The 17,217-nt window shown below is 40.3% G+C and overlaps 2 protein-coding genes across 5 annotated transcripts; one reads left to right on the top strand and one right to left on the bottom strand.

Moving 5' to 3' along the window:
* Positions 1-2,130: 2,130 nt before the first annotated feature.
* Positions 2,131-8,422, top strand: saa (serum amyloid A). 3 transcript variants are annotated; one of them, XM_028955901.1, is made up of 6 exons: positions 2,131-2,187; positions 2,298-2,402; positions 2,487-2,629; positions 7,542-7,629; positions 7,714-7,852; positions 8,206-8,422. In XM_028955901.1, exons 2-6 carry the CDS (start codon positions 2,315-2,317, stop codon positions 8,342-8,344), a joined length of 597 nt encoding a protein of 198 aa, XP_028811734.1. In that variant the 5' UTR covers positions 2,131-2,187; positions 2,298-2,314; the 3' UTR covers positions 8,345-8,422. The 3 variants fall into 3 exon arrangements, with proteins under 3 accessions (XP_028811734.1, XP_028811732.1, XP_028811733.1); XM_028955899.1 differs by lacking the exons at positions 7,542-7,629; positions 7,714-7,852; positions 8,206-8,422 and adding an exon at positions 2,979-3,195 and having other exon boundaries at positions 2,135-2,187; positions 2,487-2,625; XM_028955900.1 differs by lacking the exons at positions 2,131-2,187; positions 2,298-2,402; positions 2,487-2,629 and adding an exon at positions 7,359-7,411 and having other exon boundaries at positions 7,525-7,629.
* Positions 6,226-14,667, bottom strand: fth1a (ferritin, heavy polypeptide 1a). 2 transcript variants are annotated; one of them, XM_028955898.1, is made up of 6 exons: positions 14,413-14,667; positions 13,349-13,459; positions 13,071-13,217; positions 11,542-11,667; positions 11,166-11,307; positions 6,226-6,277 (listed from the first exon to the last, which is right to left on the bottom strand). In XM_028955898.1, exons 2-6 carry the CDS (start codon positions 13,448-13,450, stop codon positions 6,261-6,263), a joined length of 534 nt encoding a protein of 177 aa, XP_028811731.1. In that variant the 5' UTR covers positions 13,451-13,459; positions 14,413-14,667; the 3' UTR covers positions 6,226-6,260. The 2 variants fall into 2 exon arrangements, with proteins under 2 accessions (XP_028811731.1, XP_028811730.1); XM_028955897.1 differs by lacking the exon at positions 6,226-6,277 and having other exon boundaries at positions 10,934-11,307.
* Between the last annotated feature and the right edge of the window lie 2,550 nt (positions 14,668-17,217).

Here is a 17,217-nt window from a genome sequence, read left to right as displayed (position 1 = left end):
ACCAGACTATTCATGTTTTATAAATATTTGAAGAAATAAAGTTTAATGTTTGTTGACTTGTGGCCTGTGAAACTCCATGGTAAAATCCCATTTTAACTGTGGCCTTCATTAAAAGTATTATTTTGCATCCTGATATTTTGCAATAAAGTCATATTATGCAAAAAACCAACCTGGTCGTCATTTTTTATTTTTCATTTCTGTCTTTTTTTCATTGTTTGCAGTAATACACGGTGGGGGTATAGTAGAGGTAACCCCAACCGGTACAGACCCGCTGGACTCCTAGAAAAATACTGAAGATGGAAAATCTGCCCACACAGTGCATTTTTCATTCATAAAACAGATTTTCCTGGCTACCATGTGTAATGTTCACACTTGAATGCCTAATTTAAAAAAAATCCATTATGTCAATAAAACATTTTCAAGGGTCATTTCTGGGTTCTGCAAACTGGTCTAGTCTTGGCTAAATATTACTGGTCAAGTCAGACAATATCCACTGAAATACCCTTTTAATTTATTTTTAAAATATTATGTGATTAATAGTTTGTGAGCAAAAAAAAAGTGACTCAGATCTTCAGCTACTTTTTTTAAGTCAAGTGAAGCTTGATGTGCACACAAGTGAACTACATCCTCACTCTACCATCACAGTCTAATACTTAGATTGTGTAGAGACATCAGTTCAGGGCTCACCACCAGATTAGACCTTTAACACCCCTTTATGTGGGTTTAAATAAATCATTCACCAATATATTCTCAAGTAAATATCATTCGGCGTTAAACTGAGCATATTTAATTGTTTAAGCAATATGAATGTTATACAGTATAAACATGAAGAAAAGACAGAATTATGTTGCTTTTGATTTAATCACATAAAATGTGAGACAGCTGATACATTTATGTAATTTAATCAATCGGGCTGACAGTATTTGAATTTTGCTATAGTTCTGTTGACTAGTGTGACAGTGTGTTCATTTGACATCAGTATTTCAGCCTCTGTCTGGGGGTCACCTCCCGCTCAGCAGTTCTGAGATGATGGAAAAGGTGAGGCGTGTGTTTTAAATAGAAATGAAAATCACAAATCCTTGGTATTAAATGCCTTACACCTTTGACTAAGATTATTTACTACATTTCAACAATATGCATGACTGACATAAGAGGAATTTCAATAAATGTTTTATTGCTCACAACATAAAAACAAGAGGAACACCATCCTGATTACGTCAACATACCATTTTACCGCTCTGGGCCGCATCATAGCTTCCCCTAGCAAGGAAGCACTTGTCTGAATTTTTCCAGTCGGCCTCCATGCCATTAGATACGTGTGCCAGGAAAGGTTGAGAAACATATGGTGAAGAGTCTTGATTTGGATGAACTTCTCCTAAATCTCTGAAGATTGTTTTGTTATCAGCACATTTCAATATATGAATAACAGAAATGTGCATGTTTCTGAAGTTAACTGCCAATATATTACTGACGACTGCTTATGAGTAATAAACCAATTTTTTTATGCATTCTTTTTCTAATATTTTACCAGATGCCAGAAATTGTGAACATTTATAAGCACTCTAGGAAATAGGAATATCAAATTTTCCACAATCATTATAAACAAATTTTTGCAACTCCTTTGGGGTAAATCTTCCTTAATTTTTGGCTCCAGGCCAATTGGATTTTAATTCAGACTGTGTGCAGCACAAAGACAAACTACATGCTTAAATACTTATCTATCGTTTGTTTATTTTCTTCAACCTCTTGCATTTCTATTGACTGAAAACCTTGTGTAATTTTCACTCAACCTGTAATCCATCTGCAACAGTTCTTTCACTTTCAATTAGCATAGAGACAGTTTGAAATCATAATCTGCCCCTTTATTAAATGCTCATTACACATACCTGGTTTTTATAATTCTCGCAACATTAGAATTCTCTGTAACATTTGTATGTTAACACAGTTTTAACTGGAACTGTGTGTTCTTTGTGTTTGTTTTCCAGTCAGTTTGAAAGACTGCCATGTTCCCAGGTTTTTCCCATTTTGGGAAATTCCCACATAAACATTAACCTGGATAGTCGAGGCAAAATGTGTCCCAATCCGGAAAATCCAAGTTTAGCCCAGGCCAGCTGTAGCTCTTATTTAAAAGAGCTCCATGCCTAGACATCTCATGCAGTTTCAGAAGAAGCACAGAGAATCACCAAGGTGAGTATCTACAATACCATGGGAAAAAGGACTTACTCACAGGTTTTAAACACATTAAGGACATTTAGCTTTTTGCACACCATTACATGCTTTGTCTGCATTTATCATAGTCATTAGCGCTGCAGAGATGAAGCTGATCCTGGCAGGTCTCGTCTTGATGTTTGTGGTGGGCATTGAAGCCCAGTGGTACAACTTCCCTAGGGAGGCCTACCAAGGTCAGTCCTCTTGATTTCTTTCTGACAAATTTATCAGCTTGTTCATTCGGTATTTAAAACCTCTTGCTCTTTCACATACTGCAGGAAGTAAAGACATGTGGCGTGCCTACCAAGACATGAAGGAGGCCAACTGGAAGAATTCAGACAAGTACTTCCATGCCAGAGGAAACCATGATGCTGCCCAGAGGGGTGCTGGAGGAAGATGGGCTGCTGAGGTGATCAGGTTGGTCGTGCCCTTCATGGAACTTGTGGGGTTATCCCATTACCAGACTATACACGTTTTATAAATATTTGAATGAATGAAATAGCTGAAGTTAGTTGACCTGTGCAGTTACTGTGAAACGGCCTTGTTGTAAAACTCCTTTTGCCATTTTAACTATGTCCCCTAGGGGTCATTTATATCCTAAAAATAATTTTAATGGAGTTAATTATTGCTGCATTCATCAAAAATATCGCTTTGCATCCTGATATTTGGCACTAAAGTCATATTATGCAAAACCAACAGGATCTACAGTATATTTATTTATGTTTTTTGTATTTATGTATTTTTCTTTTGTCTTCTTTTACTGTTCCCAGTGATGCACGGGAAATGATACAGAGCAACAGCGGACGTGGGCACGAGGACTCAGCTGCTGACCAGGAGGCCAACCGCTGGGGACGTGATGGAGGCGACCCCAACCGGTACAGACCCGCCGGACTCCCAGAAAAATACTGAAGATGGAAAATCTGCCCATTTTCATTGCTGCCACGTGGTTTAATTGGAATACTTAATAAAAAATTGTGCTCAACCATTTGAAGTTTCAGGTGTCATTGCATGCATCCAGAAACTGGTCTATGTATGCTTGAAAAAATTCTGGTCAAGAGGTCTGTGATGCAACATTCACCTGAATACTGACTATGTCATCATCAATAGCCACACCCACTAAACACTGACTGGGGATGCCCGTAAAGTGATTCATGTTTAGGCAACTCAATTCTAAAAATTCATCCGGACATACTTTCCAAGGCTTCAAAAAGAGAACCATATCCAGGAAAAAAGGACATAATACAATCATAATACCATACATACATAATACAATAATTTCGCTACATATCCAGGCCTTTACAAACAGAAATATGGATGTGACCATTATAGAACTTGGTTGCTGCGTTTATTAGGCAGTCTCAGTCTTCAAGGCTGTGGATGTACTGAGCTGACCCTTCCAGAGCAAGGTCATCTGCAGCCTTAAGGACAGCCTCATTGGCTTCATGAATCTGAGTTGTAGCAACAAAAGGTTTAAAAGTATTTACTAGTGGGTTTTTTTGCTGTATGCATGTAAAGTTTTACTGTAAAACTCATTAATCTTTACATGCCTTCAAAAACTTCTCTCTAAAACTGTAGCCACTTCTATCTGTGACACCAGTTGAAGGAGCTGGAACACCACACACAATCCTGTGGGGATGTTGAGAATGACATCAGTGGAGTGGAAGGTGTTTACAGGGCTGGTGGTGCTGGTGAAGGTGTAGGCACTTGAACTTGACTTGCTTTTTCTTTTATTTTATTGAGTTGTTTTATTTCTTATTCCCTTTGTTCTATAAACCCTCACTATGATAAAATAGTGGATGTTCTTCAAGTGCAACTGTAGAAAGGCATTTGCAGTGTTGCCCAATAAGGGGCTCCGCTACAGAATGGAAAACCGGAATATTTGTCACATCACAGTGTAGTATTCCATCAGATTTAGTAGAATAAATATAAATATATTGTGCTTAAATGTAGGATATGTGTTATAATGAAGCTACCCCAGGGGAGGTGAATGTCATGGTCTATCTAGTTACAGCGGTACTTGTTGAGAGGTGGATAATTTGTATTAGGCAGCGAGTGAACTGTGATTTCTTGGAGTTGAGGGGTTGGAAACAGGTCAACTGAAAAATGTGAAAAACATTATAAAATTTGGGTAGGATGTGATCAAGTCTTGTGGGGTCTTCCCAAAGTGTAGTGGCCAGTACAAACCAAAAGTGGTCCAAAGGAAAAAAAAAGTTCTATTCGAAAGGGTTCTTGTCACTTAAAAATACAACGTATGAATAAATAAACCTCTGGTTGTAAGTCGCTCTGAAGAAGGTATATATAAATCATGACCAGAATGATTTTATAGAAGAACAATTATGTCTCTGCTTAGTTATAAGGCACAATGGAGACTTCACAACAATACAAAGAAAAGTTTATTTAAGAAAAGGTCATGAGGAAATTTTCTGAAGATGCAGTTAAAATTTTGTATATGATTTAGACCAGTGGTTCAGAACCTGGGGTCAGTAACACACCCAAACTCTATATAGACTAGAGCTGAATACTCAATTTCTATTAGTTTAGTCGTTCTCAGGTCAGCTCGAGTACGCGCAATAAATGATTGCTCAGCAAACACGATCTTCCGATCTATAGCACCAATCCTTTCGGTATGATTCGCTGCTTGTAAATTTGTTTTGGTGATGTTGTAAATTTGTTTTATTAAACATTACTTTTTTAAATTAAATGTTAATTTGATTTGCAATTCTCAGGCCACCGTCATCATGTGATGAATTTTAATTATCACAAGAGACATGGTGAGGAGGTGAAAAAAACCCACACGTTTCGTTTCCTGCTTAGTCTAGCGCTCGTGGTCAGGCAATTAAAAAGCTATACATTGCAAGAGCACCTGCTGGGTTGGGAGGGCCATATCCAGGGTATCTGCTGATGTAATTAAAAAATTAAAGCCTTAAATAGCATTAAAATGATTAGTAATTCTTAAATCCAGAGTTTAAAAGTCTTAAAATACTCTAGACCCAATAAATGAAAGGAAAAAAAACGTTCAATTCAGTCACTTCCTTTTTTATATGTATTATTCAGACAGTGAGTTTTTTTTTCATCCTAATGCACGTGATATAGTCCTAACTGAACTGAAAGTGTCTTTAGTCATTTTGGAATTCCCAGGACCTTAATCCTGATCACACTGTAAAGACATTTTTCAAAAACACAGTTAATGTAACTTTTGGAATTATCTTTAAAGCTCTAGATTTATATCATGCATGTGCATTTGATTAGAAAGAACATACATAGATATTTCACAATTAATAAAAGCTATAAAAAAAAAAAACAATTCATAAAAAATGTAAGTTAAAACTGGACTGGCTGAACACTACAAATGTGTTTTCACATGAAGTGGAAATTGAATAAATGTGATCCCGTGCAAAGCCTGATGAACAGGAACGTCCACATTACTCTTCAGTTCATTCAGACTATTGCATTATGAAATGGATAGACGAAGCTCATCCTCCAACTGCATGACCTTGGGAGTGAAGGACGCGGCATTGTTTTTCCCCCCCGTTAGTAACCACAGCCAATGGCAGGTTAGATCAGACCACTCTGGGTCTGTTTTATCTTCACCTGCTGCCCTCTCCTATCTGTAGTGAAGATAAATTTATTTATAAATTTAACAGCCACAAAATTGAGCTGGTTTTACATGATTAATGACAAAACTTTATCCAGTCCTCATTTTGTAAGAAGTTACTTGTCCCACAAGTCCCACAATATTTTTTTTAGGGGGAAGGGTCCATCTTTTAAATTAAGGATTTTAAAAAGTTTGACTCAAAAATAGGACAACCAGGCAGAATCCAGAGGGTTCCATTCATTCGGTTATGATTTCTGTAATAAAAACCCAGCAAAAACTCGGGCCGGGGAAATACAGAATAGATCAACCAATGCAAACACGTAACACTGACATAGATTATGGGAGAAGTGGTCTGCAGTGTCAAACAGCAAGGCAGAAAAGCATTATTAAGGGCCACGTCAGGCTGTCAGTGTGAGGGGGAACGGTGGAGGAGGACTGAACAAGCCGGACGTGTAGTCTAGCTGCTCTCTCCACCTAGCATGTGCTTATCGAACAGGTATTCAGCCATGCCATTCTGGGGAGCAAAAATCCTTGGCATTAAATGCCTTAAACTGTCAACTAAGATTATTTACTACATTTCAACAATATGCACGACTGACAAAAGAAGAATTTCAAGAAATTTCAACAGTGCTGTTCTCTGTATTGCTCACAACATAAAAACAAGAGGAACACGAACCTGAATATGTCAGCAGACCATTTTCCTCCAGGACCGCTCTGGGTCACATCATAGCTTCCCCTAGCAAGGAAGCACTTGTCTGAATTTTTCCAGTCGGCCTCCATGCCATTAGATACGTGTGCCAGGAAAGGTTGAGAAACCTATGATCAAGAGTCTTGATTTGGATGAACTTCTCCTAAATCTCTGAAGATTGTTTTATTATCAGCACATTTCAATATACAACAATATATGTATAACAGAAATGTGCATGTTTCTGAAGTTAACTGCCAATATATTACTGATGAATTTTTCTTTTTCTAATATTTTACCAGATGCCAGAAATGGTGAACATTTATAAGCACTCTAGGAAATAGGAATAGCAATTTTTGCACAATCATTATAAACCAATTTTTGCAACACCTTTGGGTTAAATGTTTTTTAATTGGATTTTAATTCAGACAAACTACATGTTTAAATACTTATCTATCATTTGTTTATTTTCTTCAATCTCTTGCATTTCTATTGACTGAAAAACTAATTATTGTGTAATTATTACTCAACCTGTAATCCATCTGCAACTTTCACTTTCGGTTTGCATAGAGGCAGTTTGAAAACATAATCTGCCCCTTTATTAAATGCTCATTACACATACCTGGTTTTTATAATTCTCGCAACATTAGAATTCTCTGTAACATTTGTACGTTAACACAGTTTTAACTGGAACTGTGTGTTCTTTGTGTTTGTTTTCCAGTCAGTTTGAAAGACTGCCATGTTCCCAGGTTTTTCCCATTTTGGGAAATTCCCACATAAACATTAACTTGGATAGTCGAGGCAAAATGTGTCCCAATCCGGAAAATCCAAGTTTAGCCCAGGCCAGCTGTAGCTCTTATTTAAAAGAGCTCCGTGCCTAGACATCTCATGCAGTTTCAGAAGAAGCACAGAGAATCACCAAGGTGAGTATCTACAATACCATGGGAAAATGGACTTACTCACAGGTTTTAAACACATTAAGGACATTTAGCTTTTTGTACACCATTACATGCTGCATTGCCTGCATTTATCATAGTCATTAGCGCTGCAGAGATGAAGCTGATCCTGGCAGGTCTCGTCTTGATGTTTGTGGTGGGCATTGAAGCCCAGTGGTACAACTTCCCTAGGGAGGCCTACCAAGGTCAGTCCTCTTGATTTCTTTCTGACAAATTTATCAGCTTGTTCATTCGGTATTTAAAACCTCTTGCTCTTTCACATACTGCAGGAAGTAAAGACATGTGGCGTGCCTACCAAGACATGAAGGAGGCCAACTGGAAGAATTCAGACAAGTACTTCCATGCCAGAGGAAACCATGATGCTGCCCAGAGGGGTGCTGGAGGAAGATGGGCTGCTGAGGTGATCAGGTTGGTCGTGCCCTTCATGGAACTTGTGGGGTTATCCCATTACCAGACTATACACGTTTTATAAATATTTGAATGAATGAAATAGTTGAAGTTAGTTGACCTGTGCAGTTACTGTGAAATGGCCTTGTTGTAAAACTCCTTTTGCCATTTTAACTATGTCCCCTAGGGGTCATTTATATCCTAAAAATAATTTTAATGGAGTTAATTATTGCTGCGTTCATCAAAAATATTGCTTTGCATCCTGATATTTGGCACTAAAGTCATATTATGCAAAACCAACAGGATCTACAGTATATTTATTTATGTTTTTTGTATTTATGTATTTTTCTTTTGTCTCCTTTTACTGTTCCCAGTGATGCACGGGAAATGATACAGAGCAACAGCGGACGTGGGCACGAGGACTCAGCTGCTGACCAGGAGGCCAACCGCTGGGGACGTGATGGAGGCGACCCCAACCGGTACAGACCCGCCGGACTCCCAGAAAAATACTGAAGATGGAAAATCTGCCCATTTTCATTGCTGCCACGTGGTTTAATTGGAATACTTAATAAAAAATTGTGCTCAACCATTTGAAGTTTCAGGTGTCATTGCATGCATCCAGAAACTGGTCTATGTATGCTTGAAAAAATTCTGGTCAAGAGGTCTGTGATGCAACAGTCATTTTGGAATTCCCAGGACCTTAATTCTGATCACACTGTAAAGACTTTTTTCTGTTATTTCAAAAACACAGTTAATGTAACTTTTGGAATTATCTTTATTTATCTCTAGATTTATATCCTGCATGCGCATTTAGAAAGAACATACATAGATATTTCACAATTAATAAAAGCAATAAAAAACAATTAATAAAAAAAATTAAGTTCAAACTGGACTGGCTGAACACTACAAATGTGATTTCACATGAAGTGAAAAGTATACTTTGATTCTGTACACTGCTACTCTATGCTTTATACAATTAGCCTTGGTGTCCAGAAAACAGTTCTGAAGTGTTGCACATGGATTACATTAATCTACTAATCATTAATCTATTCCATGTTGCACAGTTTAGTCACCATGACATCTGTTAACATCTTAAAGGAACAAGGTCTATTTGCTGTGCTCCTTTGGAAAGTTTGAGGGGGTGATCATCAAATCTGATCATGAACAATGTTTTACAGTTTCTTATTTGTAGCCATATTTTTCACAAATTTGACTGTACGGAGCAAGGAACCTGGGAATAAAACTTGAGTCTTTAATAACATTGTTGCTTAATAAGACTGTTGGTTTTAGCAGTATGCTTTGGGTCATTGTCCTGCTGGAAGGTGGACCTCCATCCCAGTTTCAAATCTCCAACCCTGACTTGTAATTATCAACATCTTTGTCCATGATATGTTTGAAGAGCTCCTTGTTCTTCATGTTGTACTGTTGTACTGTACACCAAACTTCTTCTATGGGGTTCAGGAAGGGAGAATACGCCAGCAAAAAGATGTTGTTGAATGATGGGTTGTTTGGAACTGACATTATCCTCAGCACCAAAGATGGCGTGGCAGTGGATGACCCATCTGTGGCTGATGGCAGTACATATGATTAAATTTCCTCCTCGCTGGCCAGGGACATTCACAATGGCCCAGTAGCCAATTACGTTGCTCCCCTTTCTCCTCCTTTTAGCGAATCCCGCTTCATCAACAGATGTGTTCATGAAAAGTCTCTATGGTATCTTTCAAATTGTCACTACATAAGAAATGAAACAGTTCAGTAAATGACCAGTCAAAACACATTGCTGTAGTGCACAATATGGCCTCTACTACAGTCTGTACATTAAATAGAAATTTTGTTATGAAAAATTATACTTAAACATATTCCATGCATTGGCATTTCACTATCATCTGCAATACAGTAATATATTTACTGATGGAATTAGAATAAACCATCAATTTTCAAAAATAAGTGATGTGGTACAGTAATACAATGCATTTCAAAGATCATGCAGCTACAGTAAATGTACTTTAAGAGCACAGAATAATGCACTCCAATGTTATACTAGAGAGCAGTATGTACATTACCTACCTAGTTTCCTCTCCGAAGGTCCGGATTATAGAGGATATTGTGAAGTGCTTCAGATTCCCTCATAGACCACGCATGGATCATGATGAACCAGAAACCACTCGCCTCCTTGCCTTCAGGTTTTTGAAGACCCATTTTTCCAGAACAAGTGAACTGACAGATGGCCCTTTCATATAACAAGTGAAGGTTCTGATTGGCTGTTTCTTTCTGGATAATTGTGTACTGCTTGGTGTCGAGCTGTGCTGTTCATCTTTCATCATCTTAGGGTGGTAGTAGCCTAGTGGGTAACACACTCTCCTGTGATCCAGAAGACCCAGGTTCAAATCCCACTTACTACCATTGTGTCCCTGAGCAAGACACTTAACCCTAAGTTGCTCCAGGGGGGGACTGTCCCTGTAACTACTGATTGTAAGTCGCTCTGGATAAGGGAGTCAGATAAATGCGGTAAATGTAATGTAATGCTGACTTGAGCACACCATATTGAGTGCAGGTGCTTTGTAACTGAGCATATGGTGCAGACATTTACAACCAAGAGGATTTGTGTGTTGCATTTTGCTCTAAGAATAAACCAATTCTAATGAATTAATTTGTAATTTTGTGTTTTTTACTATTTGCTGTCATGGTTTGAGAACTTTAAATGAAATGTCTTGCAGGTTATTTTCTTCCATTCAACACATGCAGATGACTCTTTGTATATCCGACATTTTGTTTAAAGAAAAATGAATAAATGTGATTCCGTGCAAAGCCTGATGAACAGGAACGTCCACATTGCTCTTCAGTTGATACAGACTACTGCATTCCTTCTAGTCTTTGATATCCTACTACCATAAAACAGAATGGTCACCAAATGAGATTCCTCTTTAGTCACAAGACAATAGTCCCCATTGTAAAAGGAACCAATGTTCTTTTTGGGGAATTGAGAGTTTCATGTTTTACCACAGGTGAAGTAAATAGCAGCCACAAAAAAAAAAAAAAAAAAAAAAAAAAAAAAAAAAAAAAAAAAAATAATAAAATAAACTCAAAATGAGGACCACCAGGCAGAATCCAGAGGGTTCCATTTATTCGGTTATGATTTCTGTAATAAAAACCCAGCAAAAACCACAGGCCAGGGAAAAGCAGAATTGATCAACCAATGCAAACACGCGACACCAATGCAAACACAGCAAGGCAGAAAAGCATTAGTAAGGGCCACGTCAGGCTGTCAGTGTGAGGGGGAAACGGTGGAGGAGGACTGAACAAGCCGGACGTGTAGTCTAGCTGCTCTCTCCACCTAGCGTGTGCTTATCGAACAGGTATTCAGCCATGCCATTCTGGGGAGCGCCCATCCGGCGCAGGTTGGACACCCAGTCAGCCAGCTCTTTGATTGATTTCACTTGCTCATCCAGGTAGTGGGTCTCAATGAAGTCACACATCTGAATAAAGAGCAAAATAAAAACAATATTTTAAAAAAAAAAAAAAAAAAAAAAAAAAAAAAAACACATAACGACATGCTACTTTTCACTTTGGAAAGAATGAATGAATGTCCAGACACAAGCGCATCACCCCCAGGGTCACATTTATGTAGACCAGATGATAGATTTTTAAAAAAGCTGTGTGTGGGGGTTTATTGCAAATCACTACAATTTGAAATCATTCAAGCAACTTACATGAGGATCGTTCCTCTCAGATGCAACCTTGTGCATATCCAACAGGGACTGGTTCACACTCTTCTCCAGCTGAAGAGCACATTCCAGGGCCTCCACACCACTGGCCCACTCATCTTTCTCTGGCTTCTGCATATAGATTCACAGTTCAATATTATACGCTGCTCAGAAAAATAAAAAAGGAAAACGCGTAAAAATGTAACTCCAAGTCACACAAAATAAAAAACTGTCCACTTAGGAAGAAACACTGACAGGCAATTTCACATGCTGTTCTGCAAATAGACAAAAAGGTGGGAATTATAGGCAATTAACAAGACATCCCCAATAAAGGCGTGGTTCTGCAGGTGGTGACCACTTCTCAGTTTCTAAGCTTTCTGGCTGATGGGTTGGTCACTTTTGAAGTGGTACAATTGCCTGGGGTAGTGCAGCTAATCCAGAATTGCAAGAAGGTTGGTGAGCGTATGGTCCAGAGCATGGACCTCAGGAGTACCTCAAAAGACGTGGAGGAAACTGGTCAGAAACAGACTCCACGAGGGTGGTAGGAGGGTACGAAGTACAGGTGGGTGTTGTGCTTACAGCCAAACACCATGCAGCACACAAATAAAGGCAAATTCGGCACTGGTGCCCTGTGCTCTTCACAGCTGACGAAAAAAAGTTTACATTGAGCACATGTGACCGACGTGACATGTAACATCCTCCAGCATGACCGGATTGGCAGCGGGTCAGTGATTATGCAGGGCTGCGTGCCCCCCCCCCCCAAAGAAATGTCACCACATATGTGCTCACCAAAAAGTAGCCTGACTGCGATTAGGTACAGAGATGAGATCCTCAGACCCCTTTGTGAGGCCCTGGGTTCCTCCTAATGCAAGACCTCATGTGGCTGGAGTGTCAGCAGTTCCTGCAAGACTAAGGCATTGACACTATGGACTGGCCTGCACGTTCCCCAGACCTGAATCCAAGTGAGAACATCTTGGAAATCATGACCGCTCCATCCACCAGTGCCATGTTTTGTACAAGTCTGGGAGAAGATCCCTCAGGAGACAATCAGCCACCTAATCAGAAGCATGCCCAGGCATTGTAGGGAAGTCATACAGGCACATGGAGGCCACACACTGCCGAACCTCATTTTGACTTGTTTTAAGAACATTACATCAAAGTTGGATCAGTGTGCTTTTCCACTGTCGAGTGACTCCAAATCCTTTATGTGTTCAGATCTAGGATGTCATTAAACGTTCCCTTTATTTTTGAGCAATGTATATTAAAAGTTGTCAATTTAACTAGTCTGAGGAGCACCAAATATTTTGTCAGTTAGTGTAATGTCTTCAAGAGATAACCTTTACCCCCTCAGTATCTACTTTCTATGGTAGACCACTCCCTGAACAGGCATTATCTCAAACACACACTCCTAGCAACATATCACACACACACAGAGAGCCTAAAGGCAGGTCTTCTGATACTCTAACACATATTACAAAGAAAAAAGCACGTAAACTGTTTAAAGAATAAAACACGACACTGCAGAAAAGACGCACCCGGACATCCTGCAAGAAGATCCTCCCTCCCCTCTGGTTCTGAAGTTTCATGAGCTTTTCTGCATGCTCACGTTCCTCGTGGGACTGCTTGCGGAAAAACTTGGCAAAGTTGGGCAGAGCCTGGTCATCCCTGTCAAAGTAGTATGCCTGGGAGGGCAGAGGAAAAGAAAAGGCAGATAAGAAAAACTGACCCCATTTGTACTTTGATCTACAGTATCAGAGGGAGGAAAAATTAAACGTTCACAAGTTACTTAAAAAAAATATATATATCCTCTCACCATAGAAAGGTAGACATAAGAGGCATACAACTCCAAGTTGATCTGGCGATTGATGGCTGCCTCGCAGTCCTGGTGGTAGTTCTGCCTCACCTGGGAAGTCATGTTACTATTCTTAAAAACAAAAAAAACAAAAACTGGTTAACTGGTGCTGACTAGAACAGATTTCACTTCCACAAAAATAGTTTGCGCCTTTCACATATGACAGCTGTACAGGAAGTGGGAAAGTCCTAAGAGTAAAAAACAAAATAAATAAAATTGCCCGTTGTTGGGCAAATGCATTAGTCAAGTCAATCAAATGTCGCACAGCAGTTCATAACCATAAGTACAACTGGAAGGTCAGCAACTAAATACCCAAATCGCCTTGTAAACTTTTTTTTTTTTTAATTAATATTACTTGTACAGCATGCAATCACAGATTTCTATTAATTATGAAAATTTAATGCACATCTGGCTGTAGGAGTTATTAGTATTATGTCAATGGACGGGGAAGAGGAAATCTTTCTGTCTCGGGTAACATGGCTGCCAGGCTTCTCCATGTCACCCTGCGGGCTCTCGGTTACCGACCTACTAACCGCAAACGCGTTCGGCCGTTGAGAGCGGAACACAAGAAAAGTAAAAGAAATGTGACGTGATCTGGGCGTGTCAAGACGCCAGCAATGAACATTTTATTTAAGTTCCTCAACGACGAGGAAATTCTGATTCTACTGCGCCATTTAAACCGAACTACGTCTTAAGACGAAAGTAAATAACGAGGCCTTAAGCCCAACGTGACGCAGACGCGCGGCTTTTCTGTGGCGAACGGCCGTGTCGCACCAGGACGCCGGCAAATATGAAAAATAAAATAATAAAAGCTGAAACTATTAACCTATACACGTTATAACCAATAATTACATCTTATATTTTACACGTTCCAGAACGTGCGTTTACGTAACGTTACCGAACGGCCAGCGTCTCGAGACGACAAGCTAACCAAAATAAAGGTATTTTCAACATGAAAGCACAAATCTGGAATTAAAACTATTAGACAGGCGTTAGTGGTTCGGCGGGGTGTAAACACCGCGTACCGGGCTCGCTGGCTGGTCTTCTCAAGCTGCTGCGCAGGACGCGAGTGGCGACCGAGACAATGACGAAGGGGGCGAACTGGCCGGCGAGTAAAGCGCGTCAGCTGGCGACGGTGGACGTCCTCGGGCGGATGTCGTGGCGGGCCTGGAGAAGCGCGGTTCGCGGGCGAGACAGCAGCCGGGTAGCCGTTCAAGCACTGTTGAAGCGGGTAACCTTCACTCCGTCCGGACGGCGCGGCGTCGCTGCGGCGCGGACTAATATGCTGTGTGACGTCACCGGGCCCCGCCCCCCCGGACGCCTGTCCAATGGCGAGAGGCCGGCGCGACTTTTTTTTTTTTTTTTTTTTCAATTGTGTGCAATTTAGCAATTGGGAGGCCAGTCGCTCTCTGACACTCGGCACGTGTCTGATAAGAGGTTGTCGCTTCTGTCTGGTGGCCTAATGCCTACCTTGATGGTCTAGACGCCACCTGCTTCAGACTCTGAAGCTAATGGGACCCTTGTGAATAATGACTACCTGACTTCACCACTCGGCAGGCCGCGCACTGGTCTCCACAACGACATTTCGCATGAAATGCACACAATGGCACACAATATTCCGTCATTTTTCACAATCTTGCTTAAGACCAAGACGGGTACACAGAATATAGACTTATTAAATTACTTCATTGTGAATATATTGTGTTGTTCTCACTGTGCAGATGTCAGCAATATTGGCAGTTGACAGTTACAAGTCACTACAAGTCATGGTCATATGACTGGACTGTATTGAGAAACACTGGAAGCATCAGCCAACGTGACAGGCAGTTAGTCATTTTTCAGTGAGGGTAAGTCTCATGATTCTTTCGAGACCCAACCTTTCCATATTTGTGTGATTGTCATCATGAAGCACAGCACACGGTGACACAATGAAACGTGTCCTCTGTTAGTATTAACCACTGAGATATTCTAGTGTGGGATCCACTTCTTACTCTCAAAGCCCAACATAAGCTTGCTCCTCCTTATCTTACTCAGCTCTTAGCTACATACACTCTCTCAGGTCCTCCAACATTCTGTACGTAAAGTGACCTTTGCTTTGTGAAAGGTGCTATATAAATTAAACGTATTATTATTATTAATATGACTAACAATGAGGTTTCCAGCAAGATTCTAATTCACATGAGTGTTAACATGAGTGTTTAAAATTACACACATGACACATGTGGGTGGTAGTAGCCTAGTGGGTTACACACTCGCCTATGAACCAGAAGACCCAGGTTCAAATCCCACTTACTGCCATTGTGTCCCTGAGCAAGACACTTAACCCTAAGTGTCTCCAGGGGGGGGACTGTCCCTGTAACTACTAATTGTAAGTCACTCTGGATAAGGGTGTCTGATAAATGCCATAAATCAAAGGTTGCCAGCCATGACTGCCAGCATAACGTGAGTAAGCAGGTAAGAAAATGCTGTGTAATGAATCATTTACACACAAAATGACTCGGCACCTTGTGTTATCATATGACACAGGGCCGAGTTAAGGTTACCTAAGGAACCTTTATTCCTTGAGGTTAAAAATGTTTAACTAGGGCTCGAACTATCAGCATGAATGGGTTGACATTCAGGTATCTGTAATGCAGCATTTTAGGATAAATGTTTTCAGAGCTCAGAAGCTTTGTTGAAGTATTACACTGTGGTGGTTCATGTATATTGGTCACGGAGGAAAAAACGAGTGACAATGTGTGTTTACTTGTTGGGCGAGATCAGCTACTCTTGCCTATGTAATGACAAAGCATGTCCCTCTCTCCCCTGTCATTACCACTCACGACCGTCAATTTATCTACATGATGGAAACAGCTTGCTGGAATGATTTCACGAAACAACTTTTCCCGCCCCCATGACTACAACAAGAGTGTCGCAAGAGCGGCTGTGAATCATTACACAATGTCTTCCACTTCAATTTTCTGATTAAAACAAGTTCAGGTTGAAGGGGAGTTCAGGCATAGCCATTTGCAACCATGGCCAGCGTGAAAATAGGTGGTAGTGGCCTTGTGGGTAACGCACATGGCTATGACCCACACGACCACGGAGTCGCAAGTTCAAACCCCACTTGCTACCCTAACCAGGGAAATTGTCCCTGTAACTACTGATTTTACATCGCTCCATATAAGGGCGTCTGAAAAAATGCCATTCATGTATGGCAACCTGGTCAGATCATTTTGATTTGTTGGCAATATGGAGGTTATAACTAGTGGCTCTGTGCGCACATGCCCACTCCGTGCCTGCCTGCATCGAGATGTTCTCCTCAGTCTGCATCACGTTACATGCTGCCCTCGTGGTTTGTTGATGCGTACCACCTCAGGTATGTTTAGCATACATTTGTGCAATGGGAGGAAGTCTGATGATTCATGTTTTCCTTTAGATCAGCCGGGTGTGTATGTATCGTTCTGCTGGGAAAAGGTGGCAAGACCTTCAGCTTGAGGTATTCTGTTGGAGATGTCGAGGTGTGCTTTGGGTCAATTCTCCTTTTTACATATTTTCCCAGATGGTGTGTGGTTCGCTGCTGCAATTTTTGTTAATATTTCTCGTTAATATTTACCGTGCCGCTGGGTGCCAGACAAGACCAGAGCAAGATCACTCCACAACCAGTTTTTTGTTCCTGCTCCTTTCTACAAACAAACAGAATGCTAGGGAGTTGCTTGGCAAAAAAAAAAAAAATTATACAGCTTTGCAAAGGCTATCATCTGGACCTTTTCTAATGATGGAATAGCTTGAAGGGTAATTAAGGTCTGTAACCTTGGTGCAACTGATATGGTGGAGATCAATTACATTTA

This window comes from Denticeps clupeoides, chromosome 16, assembly GCF_900700375.1.
Source record: "Denticeps clupeoides chromosome 16, fDenClu1.1, whole genome shotgun sequence".
In the NCBI taxonomy this organism is placed as follows: domain Eukaryota; kingdom Metazoa; phylum Chordata; class Actinopteri; order Clupeiformes; family Denticipitidae; genus Denticeps; species Denticeps clupeoides.
Note: the sequence above shows the minus strand (reverse complement) of the source record. Positions and strands in the feature narration are given on the sequence as shown.